Source organism: Vitis vinifera, chromosome 10, assembly GCF_030704535.1.
Source record: "Vitis vinifera cultivar Pinot Noir 40024 chromosome 10, ASM3070453v1".
Classification (NCBI taxonomy): domain Eukaryota; kingdom Viridiplantae; phylum Streptophyta; class Magnoliopsida; order Vitales; family Vitaceae; genus Vitis; species Vitis vinifera.
The window spans coordinates 26,695,412-26,716,252 of record NC_081814.1 but is presented as its reverse complement, the minus strand read 5'-3'; the positions used below and the strand labels follow the sequence as shown (position 1 = coordinate 26,716,252).

Sequence of the window (20,841 nt, the reverse complement as noted above, 5' to 3'; positions counted from 1 at the left end):
TTAAAAATAGGTCGAGCATACCACCTCTAGAAGTAATTAAGTTAATTTCACCTTTACCAATAAAATTATTTTGAATTTTGTCTTTTCAATGAGTTAGAAGTAAAATAAATAAAAATTAAACGAACCCTTATTCAATAAAAGTAAAAAGTTAATTTTAATTATCTTATCATATATTTTGTATACTAATTAAGTAGAAGAAAAATATAAATTTATAAATAAAATTATTAATATTTTTATATAAAAAATAGTTGTCTAAATATCATTATTTTTTTTCCTCCAATATATTCAAACTAAATATTGATGGGAAGACCCCAGATATTTTAGTTTCCCAAACCCGAATTAGGTCAAGAACATGCATAATTATCCTAGGCTTTTTTTAAATCCTATGCTCAGCGAACAAAAAAGAATTTTTAAACTTTAAAGGGATTCGAAAAGTATTAATGAAAACCATACCTCAAATTTAGGTGTTCCCGAATCAAATTCACATGTTGAAGATGAAGAATGAAATCGCAGAAGTCTCGTAAACCTGAAGTTTTTCGCTCGATGACTCGAATCTTGATCTTGACACACTTTTGGTGAGGATGGAAAAGAGAGTGGAGGCAATGCCTCTCTCTCTCTCTGGAAATGGAAGACAACTCTCTAGAAAAGGTTATGAGAACCCTAACCCCTAAGGCGATATTTATAGGGCTTCTTATTGGGCTTAGGTGACTTGAGCCCACTAAGGGTTTGAGTCACTTAATCTAACCCAAAACGGTTCCTAATTAATTAATTAACTTGACAAGACCTACTAATTAATCAATTAGCATAATCTAGAGACCTTGTTCACTTAATCTTGTGCAACCTTGCATAATTATCAAAATGCCCTTATGCACAAAAGTGAACGTAGAGTCAATTCAACTTTCATAACCCGTGCCAACAAGGTATATGAGCTCATAGTAATATCGACTTCCTCAAAATCCAATTTTGAAGTTGATTCAACATCCCACCACATAGAATCAACTGAACTCTAGTATTCTATGTAAATAACAACGAGACGCCAAGTGCTCGGGTTTGTGACATGCTATCCATTGTGTTCAGTCTCCCTATGAACTAGTGTTCGTAGTTTAACAAGGTGAAAACTATCGGCCTTTCAAGACTACCTCTACCATCCTTGAATTACAAATCCTTCTATTGTGTGCTCAATTGACATATTTTAGCTTTCAAAGAGCTTATGTCAAGTTTCACTTAAGAAACTACTATTACCATAGTTTCCATGAACACATCTCCTTAAGATCACCCATTGGGTCACATTGTCTCAATCCCAAGAGATATCATAGTGCATTTATTGAGAATATCTATTGCTACCAACTTCTATTAATAGTGACCTAATCCATAAGGAATACATGATCAGTTTACGATCTTATCCGTAAGTCAAAGTCACTACTAACTTCAGTACAATCTCAATATTCTCTCAAGGTTGAGAGACAACACAATGAAGCAACTTGGTGATATCATAACTACTTGATAGTCTTAAGTCATAACTCACCATAGGTCTTATCCAATGTGCGACCATACACACCAGTGCACTTACCATAAGAGACTCACCCCAATAGCCAAGACCAGTCCTCCCTCTAATTAGGAGGTGATGCACTACATCTTCTAATGGGTTACCTAGACCCATGAACCGATTATGAACAAGTCATATATTTACAAAGAACCCATGACTTAGATCTTCCGTGCTACTCCTAATGCACCCAAGTCATGTACAATGCAAAAGATACAAACTAGAATGCTTACAAGATATAAGGCGTGGAAATATGATAGATAAAGGTGAACTAGAATTTTATTAAATAAATAATAAAAACCAAAAGTTTATTACATCATGTCATGCTTTTAAGAGTTCTATCCTAACAGATGTATCATCATTTTTAATAGTAATGAGTTTTAAAATTTGTATATATAATAAAATTTTTCAATAAAACAACTTTAATATATGTATTATTGTTTCTTCTATCATTAATGACAAGTAGGTTATGCTTACTATATTGTGCTAAGCCTAGTTTAGTTCCTAGACACTTAATCCTACTCCACATAAAGATAAAGGGCATAATTTTTTATTTTATTTTAGGTTTTAACAAAAAACTAAAACTAAAATCAAAGTCATAATTTTTAAACAGTGATATTAGTAGTGTAAAAGTTTTATCAAACATGAAAAACTTCTTGTAGAAGTTAAAATAAAGTTTTTACAAAAAGTAATATTTTGCTAACTTTAATGTTAATATTTTTTGTAAGTCATAAGCTCTTTAAATAAAATTAGTCAAATAGATATAAAAGTTCTTATTAAGCTTAAAATAAAGCTTTTTACTTCTTAAAAGTCAATCCAAGTAAGGCCTGAAGTGTCAAGTTTTGTGGTATTAATGATCGTTTATTAGACAAACAAACATATAAGTTCTTATTGAGTCTAAAAAACAACTTTTGATTTCTCAAAAATGAAAAAAAAAAAAAAAAAAAAAAAAAAAAGACCAAAGTGATAGATGTTGTGGTATGAAAGATTTTTTATGTTGAGTGTAGGAAATACCCCAATGCTATGATAATATGTTTAAAAAATTCCCTCTCTTATGTATTATTGTAATTCACCTTTATTTATGTTCTTACTTTCATTCATATTCCAAATATGAAATGAACTCTTAGAGACAAACTATTTCATCTCTAAAATTATTTATCTTGTTACAAAAAATAAAATTATAACCAAATATATTTTTCAACGAAAATTTTTGTGACGCAAATTCGTAACTTTTGTCGTGAAATGAATTAAAAAATGATGGTTAATTATTTGGAGATGTAAGAATTCATTAGAAGACGAAATTATTTTGTCTTTAAAGGATTCTTTATGCATTGGGAGGCGATTTTTTTTTTTTTTTTTTTTGTCTCCAAATGTTGGCACATAGTTTGGGCAACATTACCATCCCTAGTTGAAAAGGAAAATGGTACAATATTGTTATAGATCATCCATTTTGTTATCTTAGCACATGTGATACTAGGTGCTTTCCTTTGCTTCTCTCTTAACTTGTAGTCGTCCCTTGGTGACATATTGACACTCATATGACCTATTTTTTCTGGCCCATCTTTAGGAATCCTTCATTGAAGGGCTCATTTGAACCCTCATTGTCATGACCTTGGCTGCCTTTCAAGCTTACATTAAGTTTCACTTAGTTGTGTTTCCACTTAACTCACTTAGGTGGACCTTAGGTTAAATTTCAAGCTTAGCTTACTCAGACATTTTCCACTTAGATTACTTAGACACTTTCCACTAAGGGCACTTGGTTACATTTTCTAGGATGGGATTACTTAGAAACTTCACTAGGCTCAATTCACTTAGGTTTCATTTCTCATTTTGATTGCTTGGTTTTCGGGTTTGAGTGAGTATATGGCTTGATTTTGATTGCTTGAGGTGAGTTTTCAATATTTAATTATGTGAGTTTGATTTTTTATATTTGATTATCGCATCATTTTAACATTTAGTTTTTTCTATTGCATGTGTGTAATAATTATATCTATTTTGTTTTATTTATTTATTTATTGACTTAATAAAAAAATGTTTGAATTGTTTTGATTTATTTATTTACTCATTTAATAATTATATTTGTTTTGTTTAATTATTTATTTATTTACTTATTTATTAGAAAATTGCGTGTATTGTTTTAACTTTAAATATGCATGTGATTACCTTACTAACTTGTGAATTACATAATCTTTTATTTTATTTCATTTATCTTCAATCTCATATGATTTTCTTTTTATTTTGTTCTGTGCGAAGAAAAACCAAGATCCTTAGATGTTTTTGGAAGGGAATGCTTATAGAAAGGAAAGTGGGTCATAACTTCCATGGAGAGGCAACCATACACTGCACATGCTGTAAAAGAGCACTAACACGCAGACAATGACGGATTTTGAGGATCTATGGGCCATACATGTCCCGTTCTTTCTTGCATTTGGATTTACCATTGAGGTTCCCCACCCACCATTCACAAAGCAACCAAACTAGGAAACGGGCAAATAGTGCATCACTTCCAATATTTTAGTAGAAGACATGCCTAATTCTTGACACAACCATTAATTTATTCATAGAAAATGACCTGCACTCAAACACAACCATCATCTTTTGATTGCTTCACAATTCATAGTTTAATAAAATTAAAAGCATTTATTCACGGTAGATTCATAAATCAGATGGAAGAGGAAGATGGTCTTCTAAATGTGTTGTATGCATCAATGATTTACTTGACAAGCCCTAAGTTGAGGATGCCCCAAGAAGTGTTTGGCCATGACCTCTCCTTAGCCTTCATCAGCAAAACCCTGTTCCAAGCAATCCATCCTTCCCAAGTCATCCTCTTGTCCCATGGATTCCCCCACTCCAGCATGAGCTTCAGCCCCTTCTCAGCCTCTCTCTCGGCCTCCTCAAACCTCCCATTTGTCAAGTAAATCTGAGCCAACACCACATGTGGCTCCCCCACAAATGGGTTCTTCTCGACACACCTCCCCAACAACTTCTCAGCCCAATCCAACCCTCTCTTTGACCCTTCACAAACAGCTTCCCAATACAGATCTGTTGCTTCTATTTGCTCCTCTGCGCCCAAAACCCTCGTGCAGTTCTCCAAAACCGGTGGTATCACAAGCTCTAACTCCTCATCTCGGCCTTTCACCACTTGATCCCCACCAACTCTTTTCCTCTCTTCGATGAAAATCTCCTCCTCCCTCACTAGCAATGAGTAAACCGCACCCATTCTTGATATTGAATTCAACCACAGACCAGGCTTGCCATCCCCAGGCCACAAAGCTCCAAAGCTGTTGCCAGAAAACTCAAGTTGGCCATTAGAATTGTCAAACAAGGCGTCCTGAAACCCGTAAAGCTGGTCACTGAAATCAGCCATTGTCATCATCACGAAAATGGCCACAACCCTTCTCGACACCAACACATCTTCACCAGTCTTGATGTGCTTCACCGTAACCCCACCAGGAGGAACAAGGGAATTCACCTTCTTCCTCCAAGCCTCATCTCCATTAAACACACCGCCCTCCTTAGCATTCCTCACCGAAACCTCCGAAGCCTTGAGGTGCTCCACCAGCTCATCGTCACTATACCGGAAGAGGAGATCATCGTGGATGAGGGGCTGCCGCGGGACGACACAAAACAAATATATGAGCTCCTCGGCCGCATCGCCCACGTGGGCGCGGACGGTGTCGCGGCCGGTGGAGGGGTCGAAGATGGCGAGGTTGACATAGGAATTGGAGTATGCAGAGTGGAAGAGGCCGCAGAGACATACCGATTCTTGGGCCTTCCAGAGCTTGAGAATCTTGTACATGTCGAATAGATGTTCAAGGAAACTTCCATGCTTGTGCCAGCACTCGCCTGCGCCCACTGATCGGAGAACAGAGATGAGAGAAGGCAGCTTTGGGTGGACGGCTTCAAGCTCGCCCCGGAGGAAGGGACGAGCGGAGGCCAAGAGGGTTTGGAGATGAAGGTCCGGAGAGGGAGATGAAGATAGAGAGGAAGGCATAGTGTCCGTTTGGGAGTGAAGAAGAGAAGGGAACGATGAGAAAGAAAGAAAAAGAGAAGATCGGAAGGAGATGGTGGGTATCGCCCAAAGGGAGAGCCGTAACTGATCCCAATTCGTCTGTTGTAGTGTGGAACGGTAAACACGGAAGGAGATGAGAGTTCTTACCTGAATGGGCCACGTTGATTCCAACGCAGAAGATGGAAGATGGACATAGAGAAGGGTTATGCCACGTTACCAAAATCATACCATACATACCTTTTTAAGCTAATAGGATAATCACACCATACCAACCTTTTTATTACATGACATGCAAGATAAATACAAAATAAAAGAAATCAAATTCTTTTTGGTTACCCTCCGTGGGAACTAATCCCATACAGCTCATATTGTTAACTTCTACTACAATGACCAATTATTTCCTTTTGGAATTTTTTTTTATGAAGAAAATTTTGGAAAACGAATTTGCAATTTATTTATTTTTTTAATATAAAGTGATAAAGATGAAAATTAAATTTAAAATAAACTAATTTTTTTTAAAAAAAATAATTTGGTGATATAATTTATAAATTAAGATAAAGTAAATTTAATTTATTTTAACTTCAAATTATCTGTTGAAAAAATTAGATGAATATTTAAAGTGTGAAAAGTAATATAATTGGTTTATGAAGTGAAAAAAATGGGAAAAAACCGAAATAGATTTTTAAAAAATATATTAATTTAAAATTAAATTAATTGTGTACTAATTATTAATGGAGAAATATATGAATAAATTATTTCTTAGCGTTTAAATTGAATTACACAAAAAAATTGGTTGAAATATTAAAATTACGAAAAAGGTAAATTAGTAATAATATGGAAATCCATACTCCTTGTTGATTTTTTAGTAAATTTCAATTTAGAATTTTTTTTCAGGGATCATTTAACACCCTTTAAATGTAATAAACTTATCTAAACAATATTCAAGTCATATCAAGTCACAAAAATTTTTTAAAAATCAAAGAAGCGGAGAATACGAAGAACACGAAGAATGTGAGCCTTGCTAATTTTTTTGTATTTTTGTATTTTTATTTTTTCGGGAATCAATTGAATACCGTCAAAGTATAACGAACTTATTTAAACAATATCAAGGCCATATGAAGTTCCATTTTTTTTATTAAAAAAATCAAATAAGTGGATAATGGGAATGTACGAAGAACATGAGGATTTCTCACATTCTTTGTACCCTAGCTAGTATTTTAGTATTTCTGGATTTTGATTTTTTTTGGCATAATTTGAACATACACTAAATGTAATGAACCTATTTAAACAATATTCAAGTCATACGAAGTCCCAAAATTATTTTTAAAATTCAAAGAAATGGAGAATGGGGAGGGTACGAAGAATGTGAAGATTCCTCACATTCTTCATACTCTTTCTAATTTTTAAGTATTTTTCTAGTTTGATTTTTTCGAACATCATTTGAATACCCACTAAGCGTAATGAATTTATTTAAACAATATCTAAGTTATATGAAGTCCCAATTTTATTTTTTTTAATTCAAATAAGTGGATAATGAACCAAGCTAATTTTTTTTTTTACCCTTGCTAATTTTTTAGTATTTTTGGATTTTGATTTTTTTTTTTACATCATTTGAACACCCACTAAATCTAATGAACCTATTTAAACAACATCCAATCCATAAAAAATCCCGAAATTATTTTAAAATTTTAAAGAAGTGGAGAATAAAGAAAGTACGAAGAATGTGAGCATTCCTTACATTCTTTGTAACCTTTCTAATTTTTAAGTATTTTTCAAGTTTGATTTTTTCGGACATCATTTGAACACCCACTAAGTATAATCAACTTAGTGTCAAATCATACCATACCTACCTTTTTAGTCTAATAGATTAAGACATGACATGCAAGATAAATACAAAATAAAAGAAAACAAATTCTTTTACGTTACCCTCCCATGGGAATTAATCCCATACAGCTCATATTGTTAACTTCTACTACAATGACCAATTATTTCCTTTTGGAATTTTTTTTTGTGAAGCGGAAAAATAAAGAAAATTTTGTAAAATGAAATTGCAATTTATTTATTTTTGTAATATAAAGTGATAAAGATGAAAATTAAATTTAAAATAAATTAATTTTTAAAAAAAAAAATTAATTTGGTGATATAATTTATAAATTAAGGTAAAGTAAATTTAATTTATTTTAACTTCAAATTATTTGTTGAAAAAATTGGATGAATATTTGAAGTGTGAAAAGCAATATAATTGGTTTATGAAGTGAAAAAAAATGGGAAAAAAACATAAATAAAATTTTAAAAAATATATTAATTTAAAATTAAATTAATTGTGTACTAATTATTAATGGAGAAATATATAAATAAATTATTTCTTAATGTTTAAATTGAATTACACAAAAAATTGGTTGAAATATTGAAAATACGAAAAAGGTAAATTAGTAATAATATGGAAATTCATACTCCTTTTTTATTTTTTAGTAAATTTCGATTTTGAAGGGGATCATTTAACACCCTCCAAATGTAATAAACTTATCTAAATAATATTCAAGTCATATCAAGTCACAAAAATTTTTTAAAAATCAAATAAGCATGGAATAGGGAGGACACGAAGGATGTGAGCCTTGCTAATTTTTTTCTATTTTTGTATTTTTATTTTTTCGGAAATCAATTGAACACCGCCAAAGTATAACGAACCTATTTAAACAATATCAATGTCATATAAAGTTCCATTTTTTAAATAAAAAAATTCAAATCAGTGGATAATGGGAATGTATGAAGAATGTGAGGATTCCTCACATTCTTTGTACCCTCGCTAGTATTTTAGTATTTCTAGATTTTGATATTTTTTTTTTGTCATAATTTGAACACACATTAAGTGTAATGAACCTATTTAAACAATATTCAAGTCATACGAAGTCCCAAAATTATTTTTAAAATTCAAAAAAGTGAAGAATGGGGAGGGTACGAAGAATGTAAAAATTCCTCACATTCTTCGTACCCTTTCTAATTTTTAAATATTTTTCTAGTTTGATTTTTTTGAACATCATTTGAAAATCCACTAAGCGTAATGAACTTATTTAAACAAAATCTAAGCCATATGAAGTCCCAATTTTTTTTTAAATTCAAATAAGTGGATAATGAACCAAGCTAATTTTTTGTACCCTTGCTAATTTTTTAGTATTTTTGGATTTTGATTTTTTTGGACATCGTTTGAACACCTACTAAGTCTAATGAACCTATTTAAACAATATCCAAGCCATAAAAAAATCCCTAAATTATTTTAAAATTCAAAGAAGTGGAGAATAAAGAGAGTACGAAGAATGTGAATATTCCTCACATTCTTTGTAACCTTTCTAATTTTTAAGTATTTTTCGAGTTTGATTTTTTCAAACATCATTTGAACACCCACTAAGTGTAATGAACTTATTTAAACAATATCTAAGCCTTATGAAGTCCCTAAACATTTTTAAAACATCAAAGAAGTGAAGAATGGGGAGGGCACAAAGAATATGAGGAATTAGCACATTCTTCGTACCATTTCTAATTTGCATCATTTGAACACCCACTAAGTGTAATGAACCTATTTAAACAATATCCAAGTCATACAAAGTCCTAAAATTATTTTGAAAATTCAAAGAAGTGGAGAATGAGGAGGATACGAAGAATGTGAAAATTCCTCACATTCTTCGTACCCTTTCTAATTTGCATCATTTGAACACCCACTAAGTGTAATGAACCTATTTAAATAATATCAAAGGCATATGAAATCACAAAAAAAAAAAAAAAAATTTAAAACATCAAAGAAGTGGAAAATGGGGAGGGTACGAAGAATGTGAGGATTTCTAATTTTTTACTATTTTTGGAGTTTTATTTTTTCGTGTATCATTTGAATACCCACTAAGTGTAATGAACTTATTTAAACAATATTCAAGCCATACGAATTCTCAAAATTATTTTAAAAATTCAAAAAAGTGTAGAATGGGGAGGATACGAAGAATGTGAAGATTTCTCACATTCTTCATACCCTTTCTAATTTTTAAGTATTTTGGAGTTTGATTTTTCCAGGCATCATTTGAACACCCACTAAGTATAATGAACCTATTTAAACAATATCTAAGCCATATGAAGTCCCAAAAAATTTTTAAAACATCAAAGAAGTGAACAATGGGGAGGATATGAAGAATGTGAGGATTTCTCACATTCTTCGTACCTTTTCTAATTTTTAAGTATTTTTGGAATTTGATTTTTTTTTCAGACATCATTTGAACACCCACTAAGTATAATGAACCTATTTAAACAATATCTAAGCCATGTGAAGTCCCTAAACATTTTTAAAGCATCAAAGAAGTGGAGAATGGGAAGGGTACAAAGAATGTGAGGATTCTTCACATTCTTCAGACATTTTATAATTTTTAAGTATATTTGGAGTTTGGTTTATTCGGACATCATCTGAACACCTACTAAGTGTAATGAACCTATTTAAATAATATCAAAGGCATATGAAGTCCCAGAAATTTTTTAAAACATCAAAGAAGTGGAGAATGAGGAGGGTACGAAAAATGTGAGGATTCCTCACATTCTTCGTACTCTTTCTAATTTTTTAGTATTTTTAGAGTTTTATTTTTTAGGGCATCAATTGAACACCTACTAAGTGTAATGAATCTATTTCAACAATATCCAAGTCATGTGATTACTACTCAAAAAGTGCTATTTGATAGCTTGTAATTAACTTTTTTAAACACTTTTGAGTAGTAGTTATCACCTTTTAACCCAATTAACATATTAAGGACCCTTGCAATCAATTCTAATCAAATTGTGTTAAGTTTTGGCGTTTTGATAGCTTTTTTATCACCAAAGCAAATCCGAAATTGAGGAGAGTTCTTTGAAATCCATGCCATAAGCAAATCCGGAATGCAAGGAGTATGGGCAAGTTGTCAGAATGATGTAGCAAGGCTTGTGCACTTTAGTCAATGATCCGGATAACATATCCGGATAGGATATGCTATCGTCCGGGTGTGATGATCGCAAGTGTCGGGTGCTTCTCCTTAAGGGAGTCCGGATAGGGGAGCGCGTCGCGTGTCCTCTTGGGGAATCCGGATGGGTCCTTACACCATGCACACGCAAACGGTCACCCTTGCGACGTTCCATCTTCTCCGGATACCACATCCGGAATTCTGTTCGGCTGACTTTCTTGTTCCACCTTCTCCGGATATTTCACATCCGGCGCCTGACGCCGGATGGAAGAGGAGGGCGTTTCAACTTCCCCGGACAGACATATCTGGATCCTCTGATAGCGCTCACTCGGAGAGTTTCGTAGCCATTTTACACAGTGCCGCGGTTTTCTCCGGAAGCTTCCCGATATGTGCAACCGACATTTTGAGATATTTTTCTTTAGATATTTTGAGATATTTTCTTTAGATATTTGATGTCTAAATCCCCAAAGTCTCCTTGTAACCCACCTATCATAGGATTCCTTAGTCTTTAACTAAAAACAAAGGGTGAATAACCTCTTATAAATAGTTTGTAATTTCCTTTACAGAAGATATCGATGACAGATCGATCATATATCAGAATGTAATCTCGGGAGCTTGTTCTCAGAGACGCATCCTTTGTACAGTTTTGGGAAGGAAGTAAAATACAGAGCACTTGCTCTGCTTTTCATATATATTTTTGTTTTCTTGTTATTTTTCTTTCTAGCCAATCAAACTCTGAGGATTTTTCCTTAGAGGATGAGAGGCTAGGCTCTTCGTCTCTTGGAATGAAGAAAACCGGGTAAGTTTCCAAATGCATAAATTGGAAGTTTTGTTGTTTTAGTTTTTAATGAAGAGAAAGTGTGACCCATTAATGGTTTTTATCTTTTTAGTTAACTTAAAATGTCTTTATATCACCTGGGCCAACACTTGGTAAGGCAAGTGATCTCCATCCATTGAGATGCACTAGTTTATCTCTTGCGAGCCTTTGGGAGGTGGTTTGAAGGTAGGATTTTCTAGAATAGCCAACACTTGGTAAGCTTTTGGACTCTAAGGAGACATCCATTAGTTATCTCTTGCGAGCTTTTGACGGGTAATCCAAGGTTAAAGATCACCTTGAATGGCAAGTGCTAGGTGAGAGGTATGAGCGATTGCAAGATGCATCAGTGAGAGGGATTTAGTGTTTGAAGCCATTAATGGGAAGCATCTGTACAAAACCGGTTCGGGAAATAACTATATGTTAAATCCCCAATGCAAGGAAAGTAAACAAGTGACCAGAACTCTCCTTTTTGTACAAGGAACCTAAGCCTAGTGATCTAAACTCCAAGAAACATTTTTCTTTGTAATTAAAATCAGTTACTATTTTTGGTTAGCTTAAAACCAACCTTTTCAACTAAAGTTTATGTTTTCTTTTAAAGCTAACCTTGAAATGAAAAGGCACCAATTCATCTTTGAATTAATATCAATTGTGGAGTGAAAACCCATCTCAGTGAACGATCCTAGAGCCACTATGCTATAGTATTTTTGTCTTTGCTACTCTAGTACATGGTGTAATAGGTTATAAAATTTGTTGATTACTCCCTCAATCAAGGAGCACCAGTTGAACATGAATCAGCTGATACACCAAGTGGGCACGAATCACCATGCGAAGTCCCAAAATTATTTTAAAAATTCAAAGAAGTAGAGAATGGGAAGGGTACGAAGAATAAGAGGAATGGACAAAAGTCTATGGTATCAGAGCCACGGGAAGGGAAGTCGGGTTTGTTTTGGGTGTTTTAAGCTATCCTAGGATAAGTAGTAGTGTGTCGAGGAGTGTGATCCCTATCGAGTTGAGCCCATTGTTAGCCGTGGATAGGCGTTTGTTAGGGCTGTAAGGGGCTGGGGAGATGTCTCATTAAGTCTGTTAATCTGCTATTAGGCTCTAGATTAAAACCCTAAAATGAGTTTGATTTTCAGAACCATGTCTAGGAAATCCACTAATTCTCAAGATACTGTTGTAAATAGTGAAGAGATCAATTATCCTAAGATCCAAAATGATTTAGATGATTGGAAGTTACCCAAGGTATCTAATCAAGAAATTTATAAGAAATGAACCTTTAAGTTCTTCACAGACTACACATTAGAACCTCTGAAATGTCAGTAAGTTTAGAACAAGACAATCAAGTCATAAGACTCTTGGATAGTAAGTCAGTTGAAAAACATAAGAAAGACCACTACAACTTCATACATTTTGGTATGATTTAAGTTGCAGCTAAGCCTTTGACAAGATTAGGTTTAAACACCTCTATTGTCATGTGTCTAAGAGATAATAGACATCTCGATTATCGAGATTCTATTATAGGTGCAGTCCAAGCTGGACTGAATGATGGCCCTGTCTATTTCCAGTGTTTCCCTAACTTCACAGTTAGACTAAGAGAAGTCGATATCTTAGATTCGATTGTCCTTCATGTTAAGATCCATGGCTTTAAGTTCAAGAAAGGAAACAATCATGTTTCCATCATAACTAGGTTTGCCTATAAGAGCATGACCACAAGCGTTGGATCTGGAGCACTGTGCACCAGTCCCAAGGGTGAGACCACTCTCTTCCACTCAGATGTGATAAACAAGTCTAATTTCATAGTCCCCATGAAAATCAAGTGGAATGAGGTTGAGTTTCCTGAAAATTGGCATTTTACTAATGTCGTTCCAGCTATAGAACAAAGATTTGAAAATATTGAACAGATTGTTCAATATCTTGATGAAGGAGGAAATCTGATTTTCTCTAACTCTTTCCGTCATTTTAGTAGCCCTAGAATTTCAAATTTTGAGCCCTCTAGAGCTTCAAGCTCTTCTATCCCAGTTAGAACCACTAAGGAAGAAGAAGGTTTTGGTTCAACAAATCTTAAGAATATTAAGTTAACAAGTGTTAAAAGTCACACCAACGTGGCCAGACCCTTTTACACTGAGGATCAGGAGTCTACTCAAGGATCAAATCAGGATGAATCTCCTGTTATGTCTCCTACGTATTCCCAGATGATTAACACAATAAGCTTTGATGATAAGGATTTTGAGATCAACAAAGATCTTTTAAGAAATGACTTTTATTCTGAAGCCAATAAGGAAATAAAAGATTGGTTCTTTAGCACTATCCCTAAAGACATTAGAACCCTCTACCAAGAAGAATTCTATGCTTACTTAAGACAAGAAAAGAAAAACATTAAGTTTTGGATCTGGTTTGAACTCTTCAAACAAGAAGAATATCCAAACTATCTTTGTAAGTGTATTAACAACACCAAGATATGGTTTACCAATGACATCACTGATAAGAAAGAAATTAAACCATATGAATTCTCTAAGGAATTCTAGGAAAATCCTTAAATCAATCAAGATTTTGTTGATAGGATTAACCAAAAGATTAAGGATAACCCTATGGTCCCTTTGACAACTCAGCCTTCTCATATGAGAATCAATATGGTTAAGGGTGATATTAGTTCAGAAGAAGAAGTTGATGAACTAATTAAGATGTTTGAGGAACCTCATAATCAAACTGTTTCAAAAAATATCAACAATCTAGAAGCTTTTAAGACTAAGAATTACTACCCTAGACCTACCTTTCCTAATATGCAATTTGAGGAAAGAAATCAGTATACTCAAGCTTCATACGCTAGTGGTACTATCTATGAATGGAACATAGATGGTATGACCGAGTATAACATACTCACTAAGCTTCAAGAAATGACCATGGTTAGTATAACCTATGAGTTAAACAATAGACTACCCGACCATGCTGTTGCTCAGACAATTGTAGTTGGGTTTATAGGACAACTTAAGGGTTGGTGGGATAACTATCTCACTTTTGATGACAGAAATAGTATCCTAAAAGCCTATTTGATTAATGAAAATAATGAAGTTGTTAAGGACGAAGATGGTCAAGATATAGAGAATGCAGTGGCTACTCTAATCTATTCAATATCCAAGCACTTCATTGGAGATCCTACAAAAATTAAGGATAAGATTGCAAATCTCTTAACCAACCTTAAGTGTCCCAAGCTTCATGAATTTAGATGGTATAAGGAAGTCTTCCTAACCAAATTCATGCTAAGATCAGACTATAACCAGTCTTTTCAGAAAGAAAAATTCATCTTAGGTCTACCTAGACTTTTCTCTGAAAGAATTAGGATTAAGATAAGGGAACATTATAATGGTCAAATCCCTTATGATAAGCTAACCTATGGTGAGATTATAAGCATTGCCACAGCTGAAGGGATCAAGTTGTGTAATGACTTCAAGCTTAAGCAACAAATGAAGAATGAACAAAGGATCTACAAGAATGAATTTGGGTCATTTTGTAGCCAATTTGGTTTCAGCCAAAAAGAAACTAAGCCTCCCTCTAAGCAACGAACAAACAGGAAGCCTAGCAAAAATAAATTTTACCATAGCAAGAGAGGTACTTATGGAAATTATAGGATGAATGAAACCAAGCATTCAAGACACGTTCAAAAAAGGATAAACAAAGAAGCCCATAAAAAGGTAGAAGCCCCTTTAGATTCCAAGCCAATTATTTGCTTTAAGTGTAGCAAGGTTGGCCACTATAAAAAAGATTGTAAGGTTAGACAAAAGATTAATAATCTTAATGTCTCAGAAGATTTAAAAAATATGCTATGCGAAGTCTTGTTAAAAACCTCATAATATGAGTCAAAGACTGATTCAAATAATGAAGATGATATTAATCAACTAGATAGTAGTGGTGAAGTCTCTAGCCAAACTTCTAGTAACCAAGAAGAATGTGTTAAGGGTAATTGTAATTGCCGTCCCAAAACCATAAATTTCATAAGCAAAGGCCAAGAACTTGTCCTAGATATTTTAAGGAAAATTGAAGATGAAAAGACTAAGCAAGATCTTTATGAAGTGTTTAAAAAGTCTGTTATTAAGCCGGAAGTTAAGAAGACTATAAATCCTTATAACCTTAATGAAATCTTAAACAGGTTTGATCAGTAGTCTCCCAAAGAAATAAGCATTAAGGAACTCTATGATGAAGTAAGACAGTATAGGAAGAAAATTAAGGATTTAAGACAATTCACAAGTTTAGGGTCAAAACACCCAAAACAAACCCGACTTCCCTTCCGGTGGCTCTAATACCATAGACACCCAGGACAAGGTTATATGCAATGAAAACATGAATTATGCCAAAATTCAAAACAAAGAAGAGAAATCAGAAAATACACAAGATATTTAACAAGAAATTTAAAGAGAATGAACCACAAACTTTTAATTACATAAATTGAAAATCATCCATAATATGAGGTATAATGAAAACATAAAACATACTTGTATAATTACATAGCTTGAAAGTCATCCATAATAGGAGGTATAACATAAAACATACTTATATAAGGAGATGAATATCTTACAATGGGAGAAGGTAGGAAAGCTTTGAAGAAAGTTTTGGGTTGGAAAGCTTACATGATGAGAGAGAAAGAAGAGAAAAAGGAGAGCATAAGCTGGAAGTGAAAAAAATGAGAAATGCTTACAAATGAGGATCAAGCCTCTTTAAATAGCCAAAAAAATAAATAAATAAACAGTACCAATCAGGAGACAAAGCACTATTTGCTTTTTGACCAACTGTTGTGAATAGTTAACATGTGCATGAATAGTAAAAGTGAACAATAACATTTTACTATAGCACTTTTAGACTTTTTCAGCAAGGAATCTTATTTTCGGTAGGAAAAATAGTTGGCAAGCCATTTCATGAGCTGTAAACGCACATGCTTAAAGACAAAACTACTTTTGGCGCTAAAATGAGCTTATTGGAAAGAATAATCTTGCAGTCATGAAGCTAAAGATTACTTTGATTTTCTTATCGGAGGAAGAATACCTTCACAGTCATCACCATTATCGGGAAGGTAGCTTGTTGAATCATCAGATTCTGCATAAGAGTTTTCTTGGGAAAAGCTTGAACTTCTTTCATCAAGGATTTTCTGGAATTCTTGAGAAGTTTTTGCTGCTGCGAGCATGGCTTGGAGTTGTTGTTTCTTGAAAAGATACTGTGACATATCATCACTAGTTGAAACTTATGTGGGATGCTTGAGGAAACATTGCTTAACTGCTTCCAGGAATGCATCATTTTTCAAAGCATCCCACCACTTAGTCTTAAAAGTTCTTCCAATAGTTGGAAAGGCTGCTGATTCATCCGCAATGATAATGTAGTCTTACTGGACTATCCAAGCAAGGCCAAATTTACTGAAAAAGAATAATAAAAGGGGAAAAACTGAAAGTTCTCTGGGAATAACAAAAGAACTGTCGAATAGCTCAAATCCATCCAAGATGGTCTTAGGAAGAATCTTAATGGATGGACCAAAATAAGTCCACCAATTGTAGATCCAAAATGGGAAGGAAGAAAGTTGATGCTTAGATGAAAAATAGAACATCCATGAATGATGGAAGTCCCTATTTTGGATCAGAAAAGCATTGAACCATGCTCTCTGATAATCCCAATATTTGAAAATTCTTGGTTTTGAAGGTTCAGAGAATTCCCTTGAGAAATTGGGATTTCCTCCCCCCCAATTGCTTAATAGTAAGAATCTTATGGATATGGTAGGTAGAAAATGTCAAATCCAAATTGCTGTATTTATTAACGTTATGTTTAATTTTAACAGAACCAGTTTCTACAAGGATTGCCTCATAAAAATCTCTTGTTTTTAAAATGTCACCAGAGGGATAATGAAAATTTTCATGAAAAGCTTTTGCTACAATATCTCTAGGATTTTCAGCGAAAAACTCTCTTTTAATAACCAAAAGAGGTTGATTTAAATCTTTTTGACAATATCTTGATTTTACTAAAATAGGTGTGGGGTTGGCAGCCACCACAATTTGATTATTTGAAAAAGAAGAGCTTGATGCTAATTCATTTTGGGAGAGGTTAGCTTTAGTAACCTGCTTAAAGGTCTGAGACCTTGAAATAGTTGGGTATTAGGTAGCCTTGACTAGATTGATGGATCCGAAGGATCATAGTACAAGGTCATCATCTTGTTGGGCATAAGGTTAGAAGAATGAAGCCTTGCTTTTTCTTCAAGTTCAACTTGTTGACTCCAAAGCATTTTTTGGGGAGAAAAAGCTTGATTGGATTGGGATTTTTGTGGGTTAAGAGCTTGGGTATTCTTTTTAAGGGTCATGGTCTCGTGAACCCTGCAAATTTCACGAGTTAAGTAATTAGGAATGGAATTTTCTCCTTTAATAAACTTAATTTGAAAATTAAGGTTTAAAATAATCTGCCAATTAGTTAAATCATGCTTAAAAGCTATATACCTAATTGTTTTTGCAAATGTGGAAACAACTCTTAATAAAAACCCTTGGTTCAAAATATCAATTTAAAATTTTGAAATGCATAAAGAAATGATTAAAATATCCTTTTTAATGAGATTATGAATGAGTTGGGTATCTATTATCTTAAATGGAACATTTATTCCAACAAGATTAATTTATTGATCACAAAGAGTGTTGTTTATAACAGGTGGATTGGCAAATTCAAAAAGAAATTCCTTATCAAAGAGTTTTGTTCTTATACATTGGTTATCTATCCATATGGAATAGATAGAGCTTCAGAAGTGGATACCTAGGAGGGCTTTTTCCTTAAGGTCCTTAATAAGAATGAAAGTTTGCTTAATACAGGTGTCATGGTTACGGATATGAACATCTGTTAATTTATACTTAATGGCAAGTCTTTTGCCATTGGCTCCAAATAGAGACTAACTAGTCTCCTCACATAATTGAATAAGTAAAAGACCTTCTTGAAGGCAATTCTCTGTTGCACCTGAATCAATCAAAGCAACAATGTCAAAGACAAATTTATCCTTGACTACTATTGTAAGGAAGACTTCCCACCTCTAGAAGATAACCCTACAAACAGTATTCAAAAAAGCATATGTCTCATCATCATTAACTTGTGAGGATTCAGGAACATCCACAAGATTTTCCTGGTTATTAACAATCTTATTGATTTGTCCTTGGAGGTCTGAGAAACCTAAACTTGTGAATTGTCTTAAATCCTTAATTTCCTTCCTATACTATCTTACTTCATCATAGAGTTCCTTAATGCTTATTTGTTTGGGAGACTGCTGATCAAGCCTGTTTAAGATTTCATTAAGGTTATAAGGATTTATAGTCTTCTTAACTTTCGGCTTAACAACAAACTTTTTAAACACTTCATAAAGATCTTGCTTAGTCTTGTCATCTTCAATTTTCCTTAAAATATCTAGGACAAGTTCTTGGTCTTGGCTTATGACATTTATGGTTTTGGGACGGCAATTACAATTACCCTTAACACATTCTTCTTGGTCACTAGAAGTTTGGCTAAAGACTTCACCACTACTATATTTTTGAGCTTGTATTTTAAATTTTGAGATAGTAAGAGGGCAGGATTGTTAGTTTCATCTAAGGCCTATTTGGTTAAGAATATAGGGCAATAGTTATGAGCTTCATGATGATGGCATTGGGTGGAGGGAGTGAGGTCACGTGAGGAATGATCATCGACTTGTTTTATAGGGGTTTCTAGAGGCAGTATAAAAGCAGGAACTCTGTCTTTGTTAGTAATAGATTGCAAAAGCTAAATTCTTCTCATTAATTAAACAACGTATAAATACATAACCGAGAATGGTTGAAGATCCTACAAACTAAGAAGGTTACAATTGAATCGTATATCTATGGATGACAGCTAAATACAATTAAATGTATTTGAATAATACAAGCTTATATGTAAGACTAAGTCAAGCAACTGATTATCTCTATTATGCCCCCTCAAGATGGAGCTCGAGAAAGAAGTCCAATCTTGTGTTTAAGTTGAAGAAAATGTTGTCGTGGAAGTGGCTTGGTAAGAGCATGTGCAAGCTGATCTTCAAAAGAGACATGAGCTACACAAAGAGCTCTATTTTGAACTTGATCCTTGATAAAATGAAAATCTATTGCAACATGCTTGATACGGGAATGAAAAATTGGATTGGAACAAAGTTGAGTGGCTCCTATATTATCATAGTAAATGACAGGGCAGTAAGGAAGCGATATACCAAGATCATTCAAGAGATAACAAATGAAATTAAGTTCAAAAGTTGTATTTGCAACTAAGCGATACTCTGCCTCAATGGAGGATCTAGTAATAGTCTGTTGATTTTTAGAACTCCAAGAAATCGGATTTTTACCAAGATAAACAACGTAAGCACTGGTTGAGCAAAAAATGTCCTTGTCCCCTACCCAATCAACGTTAGAAAAGGCTTGTAAACTGAGAGAAGTGTTTGAGAACGCATGCAAATTGAGATTAGAGTCTTTGTAGAGTTGTAAACCATCATCAACAGTGCCAACAAGATAACGTAGTAGCCGTTTGACAAAGGACCAATGAAAACTTGTTGGGCAGTGCATATATTGGGACAATTTGTTGACAATAAAGGTGATGTCTGGTCTTGTTATTTGTACTTCCACACCTAGAAAGTAAGTTAGTAAACCAAGGTCTTTGATGGAAAATCGCTGAGCAAGAATGGTAATGAAGTTATTAACTTTGGTATCATTGTCTCCTGTGAGAATTAAATCATCAACATAAACAAGGAGCTACATAGTGTGGCCATCATCATAAAAGACAAAGAGTGATGTATCAACATATGAATTCTAAAAGTCGAACTGTAGAAGGAATTTTTTGAGTTCATGGTACCACGCCCGAGAGGCTTGTTTCAGGCCATATATTGCTTTATTGAGTTTGCAGGCATAAGAGGGGTTGTCATTATCAACAAATCCCGATGGTTGTGACATATATACATTCTTTGATAGATGTCCTTAAAGAAAAGCATTATTTACATCAAGTTGCCTTAAGGACCAGCCACGACTGACTGCTATAGTGAGAACAATGCACACAGTATTCGGTTTTACAACAAGACTGAATGTGTCTTGGTAGTCTATTCCAGGACGTTGGTGGAAGCCTTTTGCAACCAATCGAGCCTTGAACCTATCAATAGAACCATCAGGTTTGCATTTAGTTCTAAAAATCCATTTATAGCCAACCAAATTTTGACTGTTATCCTGTGGAACTAGAGCCCATGTGCCATTCTTTACTAAAGCATCATACTCTTTAGACATGGCTCGACGCCATTTATGATCTTTGAGAGCTTGGGTCAAGGTGGTTGGTTCATGATGATCACGTTTGGTTAATTGAGTGTGAAAATTCATTTTGGTGATGGGTTTGCGAATATTGTTTTTGGCTCTAGTAGTCATGGTGTGGGTGGGTTGTGGCTGAGGCTCGGGTGGGCTTACATGTGGTGATGGGTAGTGGGGATTGTTGGTATGTGAAGGTGCCTAGAGACATA

At 33.9% G+C, this 20,841-nt stretch overlaps 1 protein-coding gene across 1 annotated transcript; it reads right to left on the bottom strand.

Moving 5' to 3' along the window:
• Nucleotides 1–4,077: 4,077 nt before the first annotated feature.
• Nucleotides 4,078–5,877, bottom strand: LOC100257837 (uncharacterized). The gene has a single exon (XM_002268166.5). The coding sequence runs from the start codon at nucleotides 5,535–5,537 to the stop codon at nucleotides 4,257–4,259; it is 1,281 nt and encodes a 426-aa protein (XP_002268202.1). The 5' UTR covers nucleotides 5,538–5,877; the 3' UTR covers nucleotides 4,078–4,256.
• Between the last annotated feature and the right edge of the window lie 14,964 nt (nucleotides 5,878–20,841).

Excerpts from the sequence above, each read along its gene's own strand:
- LOC100257837 (XM_002268166.5), bottom strand. The coding sequence starts at position 5,537 with ATGCCTTCCTCTCTATCTTCATCTCCCTCTCCGGACCTTCATCTCCAA.